This window comes from Megalobrama amblycephala, linkage group LG1, assembly GCF_018812025.1.
Source record: "Megalobrama amblycephala isolate DHTTF-2021 linkage group LG1, ASM1881202v1, whole genome shotgun sequence".
Taxonomy (NCBI): domain Eukaryota; kingdom Metazoa; phylum Chordata; class Actinopteri; order Cypriniformes; family Xenocyprididae; genus Megalobrama; species Megalobrama amblycephala.
The window spans coordinates 45872077-45890952 of record NC_063044.1 but is presented as its reverse complement, the minus strand read 5'-3'; the positions used below and the strand labels follow the sequence as shown (position 1 = coordinate 45890952).

The window sequence follows — 18876 nt, the reverse complement described above, 5'->3', positions numbered from 1 at the left end:
AAACTCTGAGGAGAGAAATGAGACACATGAACACAGCACTCTTGCTGTAAGAATTCATTTGGCATAAATCTTTGGGAGGGAGTGGAAGCTATCTGAAATGAAAATGGGTGCTCTGACGATACAGAAAAGTAGTTTGAAAATGCCATTTTTATTGAGATTTAAGATGCCTTGTCTGTCTGTTACATATTAGATCCTGTTGAGCTAGGTGTGAAAGATTCAGAGAAGATGCTTGTGTGTATTTTTAGACTGTAGACAGACATGCTGTGGCATATTGGATTGGCTCAGTATTTTGAAGTTCTTTTTGAGATTATCTTTTTGTTTCATTCAAAGACAGCCACCTACTGTGCTGCCAGTCCTGTTCTGAATAATTTATACCAATGTGACCCTCTATTCTGCATTCGTCCATGCTAAAAATGCTAAACACAGCCTCTCCACCTGGTTGATAGTTCAAATCCTAACCAACCCAAAGAGATTAATCCAAACCAGCAGTCTTAGTCTAGACCCATGTGTACCGCAGCCTCCTTACAGTGATGAAAGATAGCTCACATGATATGCACTCAGTTCTCCTAGAGCAGAAGTGCTGTGTCAGCCTGCAGAGACTGGGGGAGTGCCTGTAATTCAACACATGTGTCGAGAGAGAAGGGGGGGGGGGCTGTTCAAAGATGCTCCTTCATATGTTTTCCCTTATCTGTGAGTGGAAAGCAACCAAGGGTTCTGTGAGTGGAAAGCAATCAAGGGCTTTGGAAGCACTGGACAAAAAGTAAATGGTTGTGAAATTAGAGGGTTTAACATTTCAGCAAGGTGTTTTGCAAAAATTGGAAACATCACTTTGTGAGCACAGATTGAGTGAGAGAGAGCAAGAGATGGATGGCTAAAGGCTAACGTGGGAAAGTGAGAATTTAATTTTGCACTCTTTGTTCTGTTCCAAAACCTAGTAGGTGCCCACAGAAGCAACATTTTAAAGGCATTATTGGTAAGATCCAAAATGAAGAATGTTCCAAAAGGTAGCCATCTTAAATTTTGATGCCTCATAAGACATCTTCATTGTGTGCACTGTGTACGCAACCATTTATTGTATACAGTTTATTAAAGGTTAAATTATTTAAAGGTTATTTTGACATCCGGCATCTAAAGCTGATAGCCCCTCACCTTTCAGTACAAAAGGAAAGCTGCAACAGTTAAGTGCATGAAGTGCTTAATATTTCACAAGTAACCCAAAATCAACTGTTACATATTTGATGCACAAATTTCTAAGGCCCTTAATCTACATCAACATAACTTGTACACAATCTACTACATGCCTTCTGTTGTCTGATTGATAGTTTATAATTTTTTTAGCAAGTGAAAGGCCCTTTAGTATAAATGTTTAAAAATGTCCCCTTTTAGGTCACGTCTTTTTGCTGTGAAATCTTTAATGATTTTTATAAGTAAATATAAAATTAACTCTTATATTGTTAGTAATATTTCAAGATGAACACTTACTGGACTGCGGGTTTATTTAATTATCCATACATCTTTTTTTTCATGTTAAAGAGTTAGTTCACCCAAAAATGAAAATTCATGCCGTTCCAAACCCGTAAGACCTTCGTTAATCTTCAGAACACAAATTAAGATATTTTAGTTGAAATCCGATGGCTCAGTGAGGCCTCCATAGGGAGCAATGACATTTCCTCTCTCAAGATCCATTAATGTACTAAAAACATATTTAAATCAGTTCATGTGAGCACAGTAGCTCAATATTAATATTATAAAGCGACGAGAATATTTTTGGAGCGCCAAAAAAAGCAAAATAACGACTTATTTAGTGATGGCCGATTTCAAAACACTGCTTCAGGAAGCATCGGAGCGTTATGAATCAGCGTGTCGAATCAACTGTTCGGAGCGCCAAAGTCACATGATATCAGCCGTTGGCAGTTTGACGCGCGATCCGAATCATGATTCGAAACACTGATTCATTTGTGCTCCGATGCTTCCTGAAGCAGTGTTTTGAAATCGGCCATCACTATATAAGTCGTTATTTTGTTTTTTTTGGCACACCAAAAATATTCTCGTGGCTTTATAATAGCTATATAATAGCTATGCTAAAAGTGGTACCGCCAGACCCGGAGATCGGCTGAATGGATACAAAAATGGTAAAACTCAACTGTTTAACTCTAGGGGAGTTGGAAAATTAGCCTATTTTAAAAAAAAGTGGAGTGTTCCTTTAAATTGTGAGCATCAAATATGATATATCAGGTGTTTAAGGAACGTTTATTTGTACATCTCTCAATCATCATTGTTGAATTGCATTATTTCCCCTACAATAAAAAGCTACAGAGCTTTGATCATAATACTAAGCTCTTAAATATTATCTTACAAAGACATATTATTGCGAGATATACAGTGACAACTGATGTTTATATGCATTTCTCATTGATGCTACCAGAATTTCATCTTTACTTTTTGGCCACTACTTTTTGGCATAGGATAGTGCAAATACGCAAATTGGGACACACCTCTTGTTTTAGCCAGATTGTAAAGCAGAATAGTATGAAAGTGGAATATGATTTTTTTTCTCAGAATTGCAATATATAAACTCACAATTCTGAGAAAAAAAGTCTTTTTTCAGTTCAATTCATTTATTCATTATTCATTCAATTTTCAATTCAACTTTATAACTCAATTCAATTCATTTGTATTTGTATTATTCTCTACAGAGAATGCATGTCAACATAACTCAGAAATTACGAGTTTATATCTTACAATTCTGAGAAAAGTCATTGTGAGAATGTGAGATGTAAACTTGCAATTGTGAGAAAAAGTCACAATTATCTTTTCATTTTTTATAAACAAGCTTCCATAGACAATCCCAGAATGTACAAAAAAAAAAAAAAATCTAAGATGGCTTGAATGAGAGGCTGCTCATTGGTAGGCTTTGGAGGAGAGCTTTTATTTTAGGTTTTGCACGGGTGCGTTTGCAAGTCTCTGCATACATCTTCATGACCCTTTCATTGTTTATTCCCATTTTTCCCTGCAGCTCTTCTGCACTGAGTGCTTTAATAACTGTAATGCTTCTCCTTCAGGGCAGGCACTCCTCTCTGCTCTGCACAGCTGCTATCTTAGAGCTGGTAAAAAGGGACAGACAATCTCTGCAGCTTATACTTTACAAAGATTGATGAGGCTGGGTGACATTCAATCGATTCATTTATCTGCCTAATGTGAATCAGAATATTGCACTGCAGCTGTTGCTTATGGGAGAATATGGAAGTGAGGCTAATCTTAGACAAGGGCAATGTTCTCTCTAATTTTTTTTCTCGCTGAGCAAAACTTTTCTATGTTGAGCGCACATTTTGGCCACCCGAGCAAAAACATTCTTTATATCAGACCTGTACAATGAACGTAAACACACACACGCAAAAAAAAGGTTTTATCATGCAACTAACTTTTTAATGTGCCATTTCTATTTTATTTGACCCTTGGTTTAACTTAGTGATATATTAAATCATATTTTTGAAAACAAGCAGTTCAGTCACTAAATTAAGCACATTTTAGGTTACTTGAGATGTTTTCACATTGCTTTGTTAACTGTACCAGTCTTTACCAAGAAATTCTATTTAAAATATCATTTAAAAAGGAAAGTTAAATTCTTTATAATAATATAAGCAGTTACACTGATGGTTTGGGACAACCATAATGTGTTTTTGTACACATTATGGTATGGTTTTGTAAATTATTAGCAACAGACAGTGTTAAACCATCAAAATTACATGTTTATTGCTTATGAATTTCTCAGATTTTATATACCAGGAGGTTTCAAGATTTTTAGTGGCAAGGAGCTCTAAACAATCCCCTTGTGAGATCATTTTTTTATTAGGCTTACATTATAATAAAATATATTATAATCTTGAAGGATTTAAACTGATATACAGTATTATATCAGTTTAAATGCTTCATTTTGTTTTAATATATTATAATATGAATATATTAAGAAAAATATTTAAGAAATATTTAAATATTTTTAAGAAAAATTAACGTTAACTCTTTTATAGTTGTCTAAACATCCCTGAAACCCACACCACCATCACACACAATAATCTATTTAAACGGAGGTATATCACTGATGTATTTTGAGGTTGCACGCTTCACCTGTGGTGGGTGTAGTTGTAAATGTCTCAGAGTTTTGTTCATTCTGTGCCCATCATCCGTTATTTCCGCTACTTTTCATTAAAACATGACGTTTTATTTCACATTTCTTTTCATTTCGCGTTGCCTCTCTCGTATTGAAGTATTTACTCCGCAAACATGACAGAATTCTTACCGCGACTGATTTGGCTCAGGCCCGCGGCTGCTCAAACACGCTCACATCGTTCTCTTTCTATGAAACCTGTAAACCGGTTCTAACTCTATAGCGACAATAACTCTATAGCGGTTGACCAGAGCACTGCACTTATTTCTCATTTAAACTACAATCGAATGGATTTTCCCCGATTTTCCCACACATGATTTTTGTCCTCTGCGCGGCAATTATTCTTTCTGCGCGGTCGCGGCATCAGAAGTGCGCGGCCGCGCACGCGCGCAGCTTAGAGGGAACATTGGATAAGGGTCTTCAACCCTTTTCAGGCCAAGGACCCCTTTTGGGCTTTAATTGTTCGAGAGACTGAGCATGGACCTCGTGTTACCTGAATCTTTAAGCTTATGCTTATAGTACCATGTTCATGTATTTACATATGTTAATAAGATGCTTAATTAGCAAATCCATTTAAATACTCATTAATGATGTACAGATTCTTATAGATATATATAGGAATCTGTACATAAATACTCATTGGCCACTTTATAAGGTACACTCTAAAAATGCTGGGTTAAAAACAACCCAAGTTGGGTTGAAAATGGACAAATCCAACAATTGGGTTGTTTTAACCCAGCGGTAGGCTTAAATGTTTGCCCAACCTGTTGGGTAGTTTTATTTAAACCAACTATTGTTTAAAAATTACTGTATTTCTTAATTAAAATTAACCCAAAGTATGTTGGAAATGAACATTTATTAATGTTCAATGAATAATTATTAAACAATAAACATTTATTAAATTGCTTATTAATAAATGTATATTAATAAACTATTAAATTTATATTAATAAAATATTAAAGCTTATTAATAAACATTCACCTTTTGTCTATTATTGTTGCCTCTAATTGCATCTGGTTTTTAATTTCCCAACTATTTTGGGTTCATTTTAAGCTAGCCATATAGCAATTTTTAAACAATAGTTGGTTTAAATAAAACTACCCAGCAGGTTGGGCAAACATTTAACCCAACCGCTGGGTTAAAACAACCCAATCGCTGGGTTTGTCCATTTTCAACCCAACTTGGGTTGTTTTTAACCCAGCATTTTTTAGAGTGTACACCCATTCAACTGCTCGTTAACGCAAATATCTAATATCCAATCAAATGGCAGCAACTCAATACCTTTAGGCATGTAGACATGGTCAAGACGATCTGCTGAAGTTCAAACTGAGCATCAGAATGTGGAAGAAAGGTGACTTTGAATGTGGCATGGTTGTTTGTGCCAGATGGGCTGGTCTGAGTATTTCAGAAACTGCTGATCTACTGGGATTTTCTCTACAGTACCATCTCTACAGTAGTGTTTACTGAGAATGGTCGAAAAAGAGAAAATATCCAGTGAGGGGCAGTTCTGTGGGTAAAAATGTTTTCTTGATGCCAGAGGTCAGAGGAAAATTGCCAGACTGGTTTGAGCTAATAGAAAGGCAAAAGTAACTAACCACTTGTTATAACCAAGTATTCAAATGGTAGAGTCAGAATTTGGTGTAAACAGCATGGATTCTGCCTTGTATCAATGGTTCAGGCTGCTGATGGTGGTGTAATGGTGTCGGGAATATTTTCTTTGGGCCTTTGAGCATCATTTAAACACCATAGCCAGTACTGTTGCTGACCACGTCCATCCCTTTATGACCACAGTGTACTATCTTCTGATAGCTACTTCCAAGCATGATAACGCTCCATGTCACAAAGCTCAAATCATCTCAAACTGGTTTCTTGAAAATGACAATGAGTTCACTATACTCAACTGGCCTCCACAGATGTCAATCCAATAGAGCACCTTTGGGATGTGGTGGAACGGGAGATTCACATCATGGATATGCAGCCGACATATCTGCAGCAACTGTGTGATGCTGTCATGTCAATTTGGACCAAAATCTCTTTGTTTGAAATGTTTCTAGCACCTTTTTGAATCTATGCCATGAAGAATTAAGGCAGTTCTGAATGCAAAAGGGGGGCCAACCCAGTACTAGTGAGGTGTACCTAATAAAGTGGCTGCTGATCATAGTGTTGTTTTGTCAATGTCTAACCCTAACCCTAACTTTAATCTGTGGTAATCTTAACCCTGAGGCTGATTTGGGGCCTGGAGAAGTTTTGACATCCCCTGACATTTGTGCTTTTTTCAGTTGTTCATAAACATATTAATGGAAAAAGTGTCATTACACTGTATTCAGCACAAACTAGGCTACAATAATATGGAACATGTATGTACATGTTTGTATTTTTGAAGGAATAACGTTTATGCGTGGTTATTGAAAAAACAAAAAACTTAAGTCACTGAAATAAAGCCAAAAAATATATATTAAATCTGTGTTCACAAGACTTCTGGGTATTGGAGGTTGTAGACTAGAGTTTTTGCTTCAAAATTATGTAAAAATTATCATTCCTACTCCTTCATATAAAACAATAGAGAGATTTAAATTTTCTTTGGTCAAGAAACACAGTATGCGTGGAGGCGTGAATAATCATGAATAATGGGTGATTCTCACCTGAGAAGACAAAAGAATCAGATAAAGAGCTCTAATGACCTGCATAAATAATGAGGCCTTTCAGTCAGGTAGGCTGTGAAAAAACCCTCTGTTGATCATGTCTCAAGCTCATCATAATGTAAATCAAACATACAGAAAAAACAGCAATACTGTGAAATATTATTACAATTTAAAATAATGGTATTCTATTATTAAAATATAATGCATTTCTATGATACAAAGTGTCTGAACAGTTATGTTACCTCTATGGCATTTCATGTAGGCTTTTAGCTTAAAAGCATGCACATTTGGAGAAATATTGATGGATTCTCATGTTTATGTCAATTTTCTATACAGAGGAGTATTTATTCATTATTTATTGTCGTCACTGTGAACGCTGGATACTGTGTTTACAATTCATACTTGCAGCCGGAGGGCGCTCTGTGCACTTTTAGTCCACAAATGCCAATGCTAAAGAAGAATAGGCAATCCAGGAAATAACTGAACTAACAGAGGCCAGAGATCGCTAACTATGGCTATTCAAAACATTTTTCAAGACAATAAATACACGATTGAGACGATGTATGCATGTATTGACTGAATTTGCGTCTGAATAGCGCTCCCTCCGTGGGCGTGGCCGCATTAGCGGATAATGAGCTGAATCAAGGACTTCTGACATGGCTCGCTTTTCATACAGATTACATAAACACAGAAGGTTTGTTTTCGACATGATTTACACGATTTAAAACCTGACATTTCAACGTTTCTTTAGACACAAGTATAATTTTTTTGTGATTAGTATTCACTAAGTTACAGTTCATTTTCTGAGAACTATCAGATTGGACTTTGTTCAGAGGGAGATGAGAGATCACGCATCATGTTAGTTTTCTTTATTTTACAAAAAGCACAACATTTTGTTTTTACTCTGAGTGTACACAAATAAAAGAAAATATTCCACAGATTAAAATGGTGTATAACTCTTAATTGTATGTGCAACACTGACAGAGTATTTTGAGTCTCTTTCACACTGGTTAGAAAAAAAACGCGGTGATCACGCCGGCGTGACCGCCGACCCCAGAGTGTTAAACTGATTCAACAGCATGAATGATTGTTTTAACTTTACCAACCACAAATCAAGGCCACAAAGATATTACCCAGACATCTTACACACAAACATACACTCACAGGACATTCCCACCGGTGAACATGTTTTCACCAAGTAGAACATGTTCCTGGATCAACATCCTTGTTGATCCTCGAACAACATTCCAATCAACCAATTAGAATTGAGGGATTTTTTCAGTTTATGTGAAATTTAGGCTTACAACCAGGGTTAGGGGCTTCTACAATAGTTATCAATCATTTCCCTCTGATTTTAGTAATAATTTATGGGTAGAAATAGGTTTAGGGTTAGGGGTTAGGACTTTGGACAGGAATGTTGTTCCAGGATCAGCAGAAGATGTTGATCCAGGAACATGTCTTACTTGGCAAAATCACAATGACCTGTTTCCACCACAAGCCATTTCTTTCAGAAGACTTTCATAATGAAGTTCATGGCTTGGTGAATCCGGCTAGTCAAAGGCTAAAAGAGGACTGAGCAGAGGACTGTGAATCAGATGGGAATTGAAATCACTTGAGAATGAACTAGATGACTCATGCAGTATTCTTTTACATTCCTTGCTTTTTCTCTCCATATCTCTCTCTCTTTATCTCTCTATCTCTATCTCTCTCCATCTCTCTCTCTCTCTCTCCATCAGGCGGTTTCTTTTTCCCCTCTGTTTCCTCACTGGCAGTGCAGTGGTGAGAATACTAATAACCTCTGCAGTGTTAAGCAGTCTGACTCCTGCAGTCTCTTTGTGGTAGCTACAGGATATGATCATATTTAATTGAGAAATACAATTATTTGAGAACATAACATAGTGGACTTCTGTTGTTCTTAAAGAAAGCTAATTATAAATACTAAAAATATAACTTACTCAATCATTAACCTTACCCCCAAAAAGAAAACTCTTTACATTATAAGATTTTGGCCTGGTTTCACAGAAAGGGCTTAGACTAAGCTAGGATTAGGCCTTAGTTAAATTAGTCATTTAAGTAACTTTTATAAACGTTCACTAAAAAAACATTACTGATGTGCATCAAGAGACAAAACAATGACACTGACATATTTTAAGAAATGTCAGTACAATTTTCTTTCAGTTAAAAAAGCTCAAACATGCATTTTAGTCTGGGACTAAAGCCTTGTCTGTGAAACTGGGGATTTAAGACTTTATTTAGTTTATTTGCATTATGAACCATTCTTTTGATGACATCCCCAATGTTGGATTTATAAGATCTATGAAAGTTCTTGGAACATTTGTAAGGCCATTGTTGTTGTCATTAATGCAATGTAATTGTGATTTTTTAAATTAAATATACTGTATGTGTGATGTAATTTATAATATTGGATATTGCATCTAACAATCAATATCTACAAAAACTCAGCTGCTTGCTTATGAAGCAAGCTATCATTTTAAGATATAAAGTAAAAATTCAGTGATTTTATATCACAGTTAAGATATCTGCTTTCTTAAACACATATAGGCCTCATAGGACCATAACCCTTCTTTGCGAACACTCTTCATAAAAAAGGATCTGCTAGAGAGCTTTTTATGGTATCACAGCAATGTACAAAGTCACTTTCCAGATCCTTCACACTCTCTGTTCCAACTCCATTCTATCAATTTAGTCCTTCACTATCTTCAAAACAAAAAAAAAAGAAATAAGAAACTCCCGAAGACACAGCTCTGCTGTAGGCATTTATCTCTCTGCTGTAGGCAGTATCTTCATAACCATAACTATTTCTGAAATGAACCCCTTAAAAATATTATTCTACTGTCTACAATTTGCTCGTAGAAGCTTCTGATCAACCATAATACTTTGCATTGAATTTTCTCCTTATAAACTACTACACTCATATATTTCCTTTGGATAAAATCATCTGATACATGAATAATTATAAATTTAGAGGAATACTATATTTTGAGTGGAGGATATAGCACTTATGTTCTTTGAAGACCAATTCTCTTGGTTGATTTTCACCAATTTCCTCTCCTCTTACTCTTGTTGGTTTGTGTGTCGGCTGTAGTTAGAGAAGTGAGGTGGATGTGATGCCATTTGGGCAGATGGCTTTATTAGAGCTCTGTTGAGAGGGTGAGATTGAGGTGGGTTTATCTGACTCTGCCATTTAGATTAGGCTGAAATGTTGCCAGGTCTAATTGAAGCAGGGATTTGTGTAACAGAGGTACTGATGAAATGCCATGGCAAGACTTGCTAAATGTGCCTGATTTATATTGTGTCCCATCTATCCACTATGACACACACACATTATTGAATATAATTAAACTGTAACGCTCATTTCACACATGATCCGTTCATATGCTTATTGTGCAAATGAGACTCAAACAACATTAACACACAAAGTGGGCCTGTAGAGCCTGGTTTTGTTTGGTATTGTTTGATAAAGTATAAGATCTGAACATACTGTCATTTTCTCTGACAGATGTATAAGTTTTGTTGTTTGCTTTGCCATGGTAGATTAAATTTTTTAGCACAGTGTCAAATGTTATTGCTGTTCATTCGGCCTAGTAATAATCTCAGCTAGAACAGCCACAGCAGTCTTTTATGTTGACCAATGGAAGTTCCAGTAAATAATATTTTCACTTTGGAAAAATGGATATTTAAAACCACAGACACTTAGTTCTCATGATGGGTTTTAATGCATTTGTGGTGATTCTAGATGAACTGAACTGGATGAATTGAATACTGTATGTATATATCATATACTAGTTAAAGGTACACTATGTAACTTTTTTTGTTTTTTTTTTCCAAAATTTATACAATGAGCGAGAACATTATGAATCCATCTTCCAAACCGTGTTTTGTCTTATCCTGATTCACTACAGTATGCCTATAAGTGTTTATATTTGGAATATTCTAGACCGGGCGGGACGGCAGCCACTGCGGAGAAGCCCAGTCATATACATAAACAGAGAGAAGTAGCTACACTAGTGTACCTTTAAAGGACAATTTATATATATATATATATATATATATATATATATATATATATATATATATATATATATTATATATATATATATATATATTTTTTTTTTAATTATATAATTTATATTTATATAATTTAACTTTAAAAGCTGCAATTTTGGTTGGAAATATTATACATAATAACAGTAATTAAAAGTATTTATTTCAGGTAATTTATGTAAATAAGTTTCCTTGTGTTATCCTGTTTGTAATAAACTGCAAAATAAATCTTGTGTCAAAAGTAAAAAAAAAATAAATGTCATCTTGCTTTTATGAAAATGTATTCATAATGCATTCATAATACTTTTATGAAATGCTTTTGTCATTAAATATTCTCTGTAATTCTCTTTTTCTTTTTCTTTATCTCTGTTCAGGGCCATGCTTAGATCCGCTGATTTCTCCTCTCTATGCGTCCTCTTTCCATGCTTCTTCCAGATATAACTTTTTTTACTCTGCACACTTTGCCAAACTGTATGGTAAGTGCTAGTCAAGAGGTATGTGTTGCACTTTGCATTTTGAATAGGTCTGGCTGAGAATAGTAATGAGAAAGAATATTATCCTCCTATTCCCATCTTTGATTTAGCCGATACATCTGCCCCTTTTGAAACAAAAAGCTTTGCTTTTTTGTGAACAAAAATGGATGTAACTACTATGTGATATCATTGAGCCATGAATAAAAAAAAGTCAATAATAATATGAGAAATAATATGTAAATGTCACAAGATCACTTTGTTCAATTGAAACGAAATTGAATGCTGCACTTTTTAAAGTTTTTTAAGATCCAGTATTGTGTATATTGTCATCTAGTGTTAAATTATCAAAATGTTATTATTTTGTTTTATTTTATTTTGTTTACCTTGGTGGAGAGAAAATATTAATAATTTTAATAATAATAATTGTAAGACTTTATTTGAAGTGAAAAAACACAAAAGGCATGTTCCTTCAAAAAATATTACAAATCTTTCAGGAATTTCTCTCAATTTTCCCCCAGAGCAAAAAAAAGAAAAGAAAAGTAGATTACTTGGATTTTTATGACAAGATCTGTCATTTTACATATGACCAAAATATGTAGGACTACTGACTAGCCCATGACAAGAAATCTGAATCTACATGCATATATTTTATCAGCTGAATTTTCAAAAGTGTGTGTGTGATGATATAGGGAGCAGCGGCTGGTCTCCTTCCCCTCGGGACAGGCAGCCATGGATGCAGATTGACTTGGGGAGGAAGTATCGTATCATGGCCATTGCTACTCAGGGTACCTTCAACTCTTATGACTGGATCACCAAATACATGCTGCTGTACGGGGATCGATTCGACACATGGACTCCATATGTCATGAAAGGAGGAAACATGGTAACAAGTTATCTATGGTTTATTAGTGTTTGGAAAGCCCACCAAAAAGTATAATATGTGCTGATCAAGTCCTGATGTTTGGTTTAAAGCAGTGGTTCAGAACAGGCGTTTTTATCTAATTTGACCTTGGACATGACTCATTCAATCAGAATTTAGAGTTCAATCATTTATAAATACATTTTTGATGTAGGATTAGGTGTAGGCGAGAGAAGTTGTTGATTTGTTAAATGGTGTGTAACGTTCACAGAGCCTTTAATATCAGATTTTTGTGTCTCTCAGACGTTGCCTGGCAACTGGAATTACTACCAGGTGAAGAGGAACGTCTTTCATTATGCGTTCACTGCCAAACATCTGCGCATCTATCCCATGGGCTGGAATACTGAGAGCGGAGGCAAAATTGGCCTTCGCGTAGAGCTCTACGGCTGTCCTTACGGTAACCGGCACATGACTGTTTGAGTTTTATCAGCTGCCAAGAACTTTAGCATATCATGATACAGAAAATCTCCTCAGTGCCTTGTAATGTGAAACGGTCCTTTGAGTTGCACAGCGGAAATTCATTTTTTAATCAGTATTTTTGTCTTGTTTTCCAGTAAATATATCCCAACGGCCTACATGTACTTGAGAAGGAAATTGGCTTGCGATAAGTTGTTTTCAGAAAAAAAATAAAAAAGTGAGGTTAATGTTTACAACAAGGAACATTTTCCCTCTAAGTGAAGTGAAAGTTATTTTTTCATACTGCAAGACTTAATATATCATTTTTCTTCTCAAGTACTTATCTTGTTTCAAGGATTTTTAAATATTAATACTGAAAATCAAGAGAAAAGTACTGTGTATAAAATATATTTTTGCAGTTTGCCATCATTCAAATGTTAATACATTGCAAAAAATACCAATACTTTTTTCAGATACAACATCAAGCACACACACACACTGCCTGTAAAATGGATGTGTAAATTCAGTAACTATGAACACTGTAATGTGCTGATTTGTGCAAGAAAAGAAGCAATGTGTACCCTTTGATGACCTGGGCATCAATGTAGGCCAAAGTCAACTTCTTCTGTTCTGCTTGTATATTTTGTGTTTGGTTTCTAACATAAATAGAATTTTGTAATACAGTTTTTAACAATCCTCTCCATACTCTTGACCTTTGACCTTAACAGATTCATATGTGATGCAGTTTGAGGGGGATGACATGGTGGCATACTCATTCCCACGAGGCAGGATGAGGACACTTCAGGACCACTACGCTTTGAATTTTAAGACCTTGGAGAAGGATGGTACTCTCCTGCACAGTGAGGGTCTGCAGGGAGACTCTGTCACTCTGGAACTAAAGACTGGACGCCTCTACTTACACATCAGCCTGGGTAATGATGACAAGATCTATCTATTGTTGTATCTATCATTCTATCTATCTATCTATCGTTCTATCGTTCTATCTATCTATCTATCGTTCTATCTATCTATCGTTCTATCTATCTATCGTTCTATCGTTCTATCTAACATTTTATCGTTCTATCTATCTATCGTTCTATCGTTCTATCTATCTATCTATCTATCTATCTATCTATCTATCTATCTATCTATCTATCTATTGTTTTATTGTTCTATCGTTCTATCTAACATTTTACCGTTCTATCATTCTATCTATCTATCTATCTATCTATCTATCTATCTATCTATCTATCTATCTATCTATCTATCTATCTATCTATCGTTCTATCTAACATTTTACCGTTCTATCATTCTATCTATCTATCTATCTATCTATCTATCTATCTATCTATCTATCTATCTATCTATCTATCTATCTATCTATCTATCTATCTATCTATCTATCGTTCTATCTATCTATCTAACATTTTACCGTTCTATCATTCTGTCATTCTATCTATCTATCTATCTATCTATCTATCTATCTATCTATCTATCTATCTATCTATCTATCTATCTATCTATCTATCGTTCTATCGTTCTATCTATCTATCTATCGTTCTATCTATCTATCGTTCTATCTATCTATCGTTCTATCGTTCTATCTAACATTTTATCGTTCTATCTATCTATCGTTCTATCGTTCTATCTATCTATCTATCTATCTATCTATCTATCTATCTATCTATCTATCTATCTATCTATTGTTTTATTGTTCTATCGTTCTATCTAACATTTTACCGTTCTATCATTCTATCTATCTATCTATCTATCTATCTATCTATCTATCTATCTATCTATCTATCTATCTATCCTTCTGTCTATCTATCTATCTATCTATCTATCTATCTATCTATCTATCTATCTATCTATCTATCTATCTATCTATCTATCTATCTATCGTTCTATCTATCGTTCTATCTAACATTTTACCGTTCTATCATTCTATCTATCTATCTATCTATCTATCTATCTATCTATCTATCTATCTATCTATCTATCTATCTATCTATCTATCTATCTATCTATCTATCGTTCTATCTATCTATCTAACATTTTACCGTTCTATCATTCTGTCATTCTATCTATCTATCTATCTATCTATCTATCTATCTATCTATCTATCTATCTATCTATCTATCTATCTATCTATCTATCTATCTATCTATCGTTCTATCTAACATTTTACCGTTCTATCTATCTATCTATCTATCTATCTATCTATCTATCTATCTATCTATCTATCATTCTGTCATTCTATCTATCTATCTATCTATCTATCTATCTATCTATCTATCTATCTAACATTTTACCGTTCTATCATTCTGTCATTCTATTTATCTATCTATCTATCTATCTATCTATCTATCTATCTATCTATCTATCTATCGTTCTATCTAACATTTTACCGTTCTATCTATCTATCTATCTATCTATCTATCTATCTATCTATCTATCTATCTATCTATCTATCTATCTATCTATTGTTTTATTGTTCTATCGTTCTATCTAACATTTTACCGTTCTATCATTCTATCTATCTATCTATCTATCTATCTATCTATCTATCTATCTATCTATCTATCTATCTATCTATCTATCTATCTATCCTTCTGTCTATCTATCTATCTATCTATCTATCTATCTATCTATCTATCTATCTATCGTTCTATCTATCGTTCTATCTAACATTTTACCGTTCTATCATTCTATCTATCTATCTATCTATCTATCTATCTATCTATCTATCTATCTATCTATCTATCTATCTATCTATCTATCTATCTATCTATCGTTCTATCTATCTATCTAACATTTTACCGTTCTATCATTCTGTCATTCTATCTATCTATCTATCTATCTATCTATCTATCTATCTATCTATCTATCTATCTATCTATCTATCTATCTATCTATCTATCTATCTATCGTTCTATCGTTCTATCTATCTATCTATCGTTCTATCTATCTATCGTTCTATCTATCTATCGTTCTATCGTTCTATCTAACATTTTATCGTTCTATCTATCTATCGTTCTATCGTTCTATCTATCTATCTATCTATCTATCTATCTATCTATCTATCTATCTATCTATCTATCTATCTATCTATCTATCTATTGTTTTATTGTTCTATCGTTCTATCTAACATTTTACCGTTCTATCATTCTATCTATCTATCTATCTATCTATCTATCTATCTATCTATCTATCTATCTATCTATCTATCTATCTATCTATCTATCTATCTATCTATCTATCTATCTATCTATCTATCTATCTATCTATCTATCTATCTATCTATCTATCTATCTATCTATCTATCTATCATTCTGTCTATCTATCTATCTATCTATCTATCTATCTATCTATCTATCTATCTATCTATCTATCTATCTATCTATCTATCTATCTATCTATCTATCTAACATTTTACCGTTCTATCTATCGTTCTATCTATCTACATTTTACCGTTCTATCATTCTATCTATCTATCTATCTATCTATCTATCTATTTATCTATCTATCTATCTATCTATCTATCTATCTATCTATCTATCTATCTATCTATCTATCTATCTACATTTTACCGTTCTATCATTCTGTCATTCTATTTATCTATCTATCTATCTATCTATCTATCTATCTATCTATCTATCTATCTATCTATCTATCTATCTATCTATCTATCTATCTATCTATCTATCTATCGTTCTATCTATCTATCGTTCTATCGTTCTATCTAACATTTTATCGTTCTATCTATCTATCTATCTATCTATCTATCTATCTATCTATCTATCTATCTATCTATCTATCTATCTATCTATCTATCTATCTATCTATCTATTGTCTATTCTATCTATCTATCTATCTATCTATCTATCTATCTATCTATCTATCTATCTATCTATCTATCTATCTATCTATCTATCTATCTATCTATCTATCTATCTATCTATCTATCTATCTATCTATCTATCTATCTATCTATCTATCTATCTATCTATCTATCTATCTATCTATCTATCTATCGTTCTGTCATTCTATCTATCTATCTATCTATCTATCTATCTATCTATCTATCTATCTATCTATCTATCTATCTATCTATCTATCTATCTATCTATCTAACATTTTACCGTTCTATCATTCTGTCATTCTATTTATCTATCTATCTATCTATCTATCTATCTATCTATCTATCTATCTATCTATCTATCTATCTATCTATCTATCTATCTATCTATCGTTCTATCTAACATTTTACCGTTCTATCTATCTATCTATCTATCTATCTATCTATCTATCTATCTATCTATCTATCTATCTATCTATCTATCTATCTATCTATCTATCTATCTATCTATCTATCTACCATTCTGTCATTCTATCTATCTATCTATCTATCGTTCTATCTACCATTCTGTCATTCTATCTATCTATCTATCTATCTATCTATCTATCTATCTATCTATCTATCTATCTATCTATCTATCTATCTATCTATCTATCGTTCTATCTAACATTTTACAATTTCTGTCATTCTGTCATTCTATCTATCTATCTATCTATCTAACATTTTATCTATCTATCTATCTATCTATCTATCTATCTATCTATCGTTCTATCGTTCTATCTATCTATCGTTCTATCGTTCTATCGTTCTATCTGTCATTCTATCTATCTATCTATCTATCTATCTATCTATCTATCGTTCTATCTAACATTTTATCTATCATTCTGTCATTCTATCTATCTATCTATCTATCTATCTATCGTTCCATTGTTCCATATATCGTTCCATCTATCTATCTATCATTCTAACGTTCTATCTATTGTTGTATCTATCATTCTATCTGTCTAACATTCTATTTATAATCACGAGGACATGTATTCATGATCTATTTAAGGGAGCAGCACAGTCCATAACACCAATGGGATGACCACAATGATGCTGGGAAACCTGCTGGACACACAGCACTGGCACTACGTCACCATCAAGCGTTACGGCCGAGAGGTTAACTTTACCCTGGATGGACAGACTGAGACTGCTGTCCTTAACGGAGAGTTCAAGTACCTTGATCTGGACAAACAGGTGACATGTTGGATCAAACGCATGAACTGTAAATGCACACTGTATCACTCTTCACTGATAAATTACATATAACTCACTTTTTTACAGAACAAAGAATTAAATAGAAAAATAATCAGTGACTCTGTTAAAAGTGAAGAGTGTAATTTCTGTGCCATTAGTATCACCAAATGGAGTAAAATAAATTATGTTGTATTAACAAAGTTTGGAAGCAACACGTTCAAATGTTCTATCCAATCAGCAAGAGAGGAGGCTTATATATATATATAGGCTTATATATATATATATATATATATATATATATATATATATATATATATATATACGCAGCCGACACCTATGTTCCTCGACAGTTTTCAGCATCCCTCATCCACCCCGACTCCTCACTCTTGGCGGGTTCCTATCACAGCCGGGGGGAGTACTCTGGGTTCGGGCCAAATACAGAGCTCGGAGCCCTCTCCTCGGACAGCACGCCAAATACGCATACTTTTACTCTATCTGATTATTTATAAGTGTGAACTTGTGAATCACTGTTAAGTAATTAAGCAGGCATCACAAACACTACTCCTGTCTGCCATTGATCAGACAATCAGATAGTCCCACCCCAAACCCATGCCATTGGTGAATGTTTCCTGCATCCTGATCATAACAATTATCCATTTCTCTTTAGATTTATGTTGGCGGTGTGATTGAGAAAGACACGCCCCACCTGCCTGGTAAGGTTAACTTCCGTGGCTGCATGGAGAATGTCTTTATCAATGGAATTAATGTCATCTACAAGACACAGTACCAGGAGCCTGAAATTCGACTAGCTCCTAAAAAGGTATGTAGAGTTTTCCTAAACTCACACAACCTAAAGCAAGTGTGTAATGTTGGATGAACTTATAATCACATATGATATCTCATTTGGATGTCCATTGTATTGCAAAATATTTTAGATATTATTTGCATATTTCCATATTCTCATCTGTCCTTTTTCAGAAAAAGATGCATTATACCTGCCGTGACCTCCTCTGGAAGCCCATGACCTTTGCAGGGCCCAACAATTACCTGCAGCTGCCTGGGTTCTTCCGGAAGAACCGTCTAGCGGTAAAGTTTAAGTTCCGCTCATGGGACTACAC

At 34.1% G+C, this 18876-nt stretch overlaps 1 protein-coding gene across 1 annotated transcript in view; it reads left to right on the top strand.

The window, feature by feature from the left end:
• The window catches only part of cntnap1 (contactin associated protein 1), a 40974-nt gene that overhangs the window by 1828 nt on the left and 20270 nt on the right, over positions 1–18876 (top strand). Inside the window, exons 2-8 of the mRNA XM_048196146.1 lie at positions 11247–11348; positions 12035–12228; positions 12508–12661; positions 13389–13592; positions 17574–17758; positions 18426–18578; positions 18737–18876. The exon at positions 18737–18876 is cut by the window's right edge and continues 122 nt beyond it. Coding sequence (XP_048052103.1) covers positions 11247–11348; positions 12035–12228; positions 12508–12661; positions 13389–13592; positions 17574–17758; positions 18426–18578; positions 18737–18876 — 1132 coding nt within the window. The remainder of the gene's footprint in view (positions 1–11246; positions 11349–12034; positions 12229–12507; positions 12662–13388; positions 13593–17573; positions 17759–18425; positions 18579–18736) is intronic.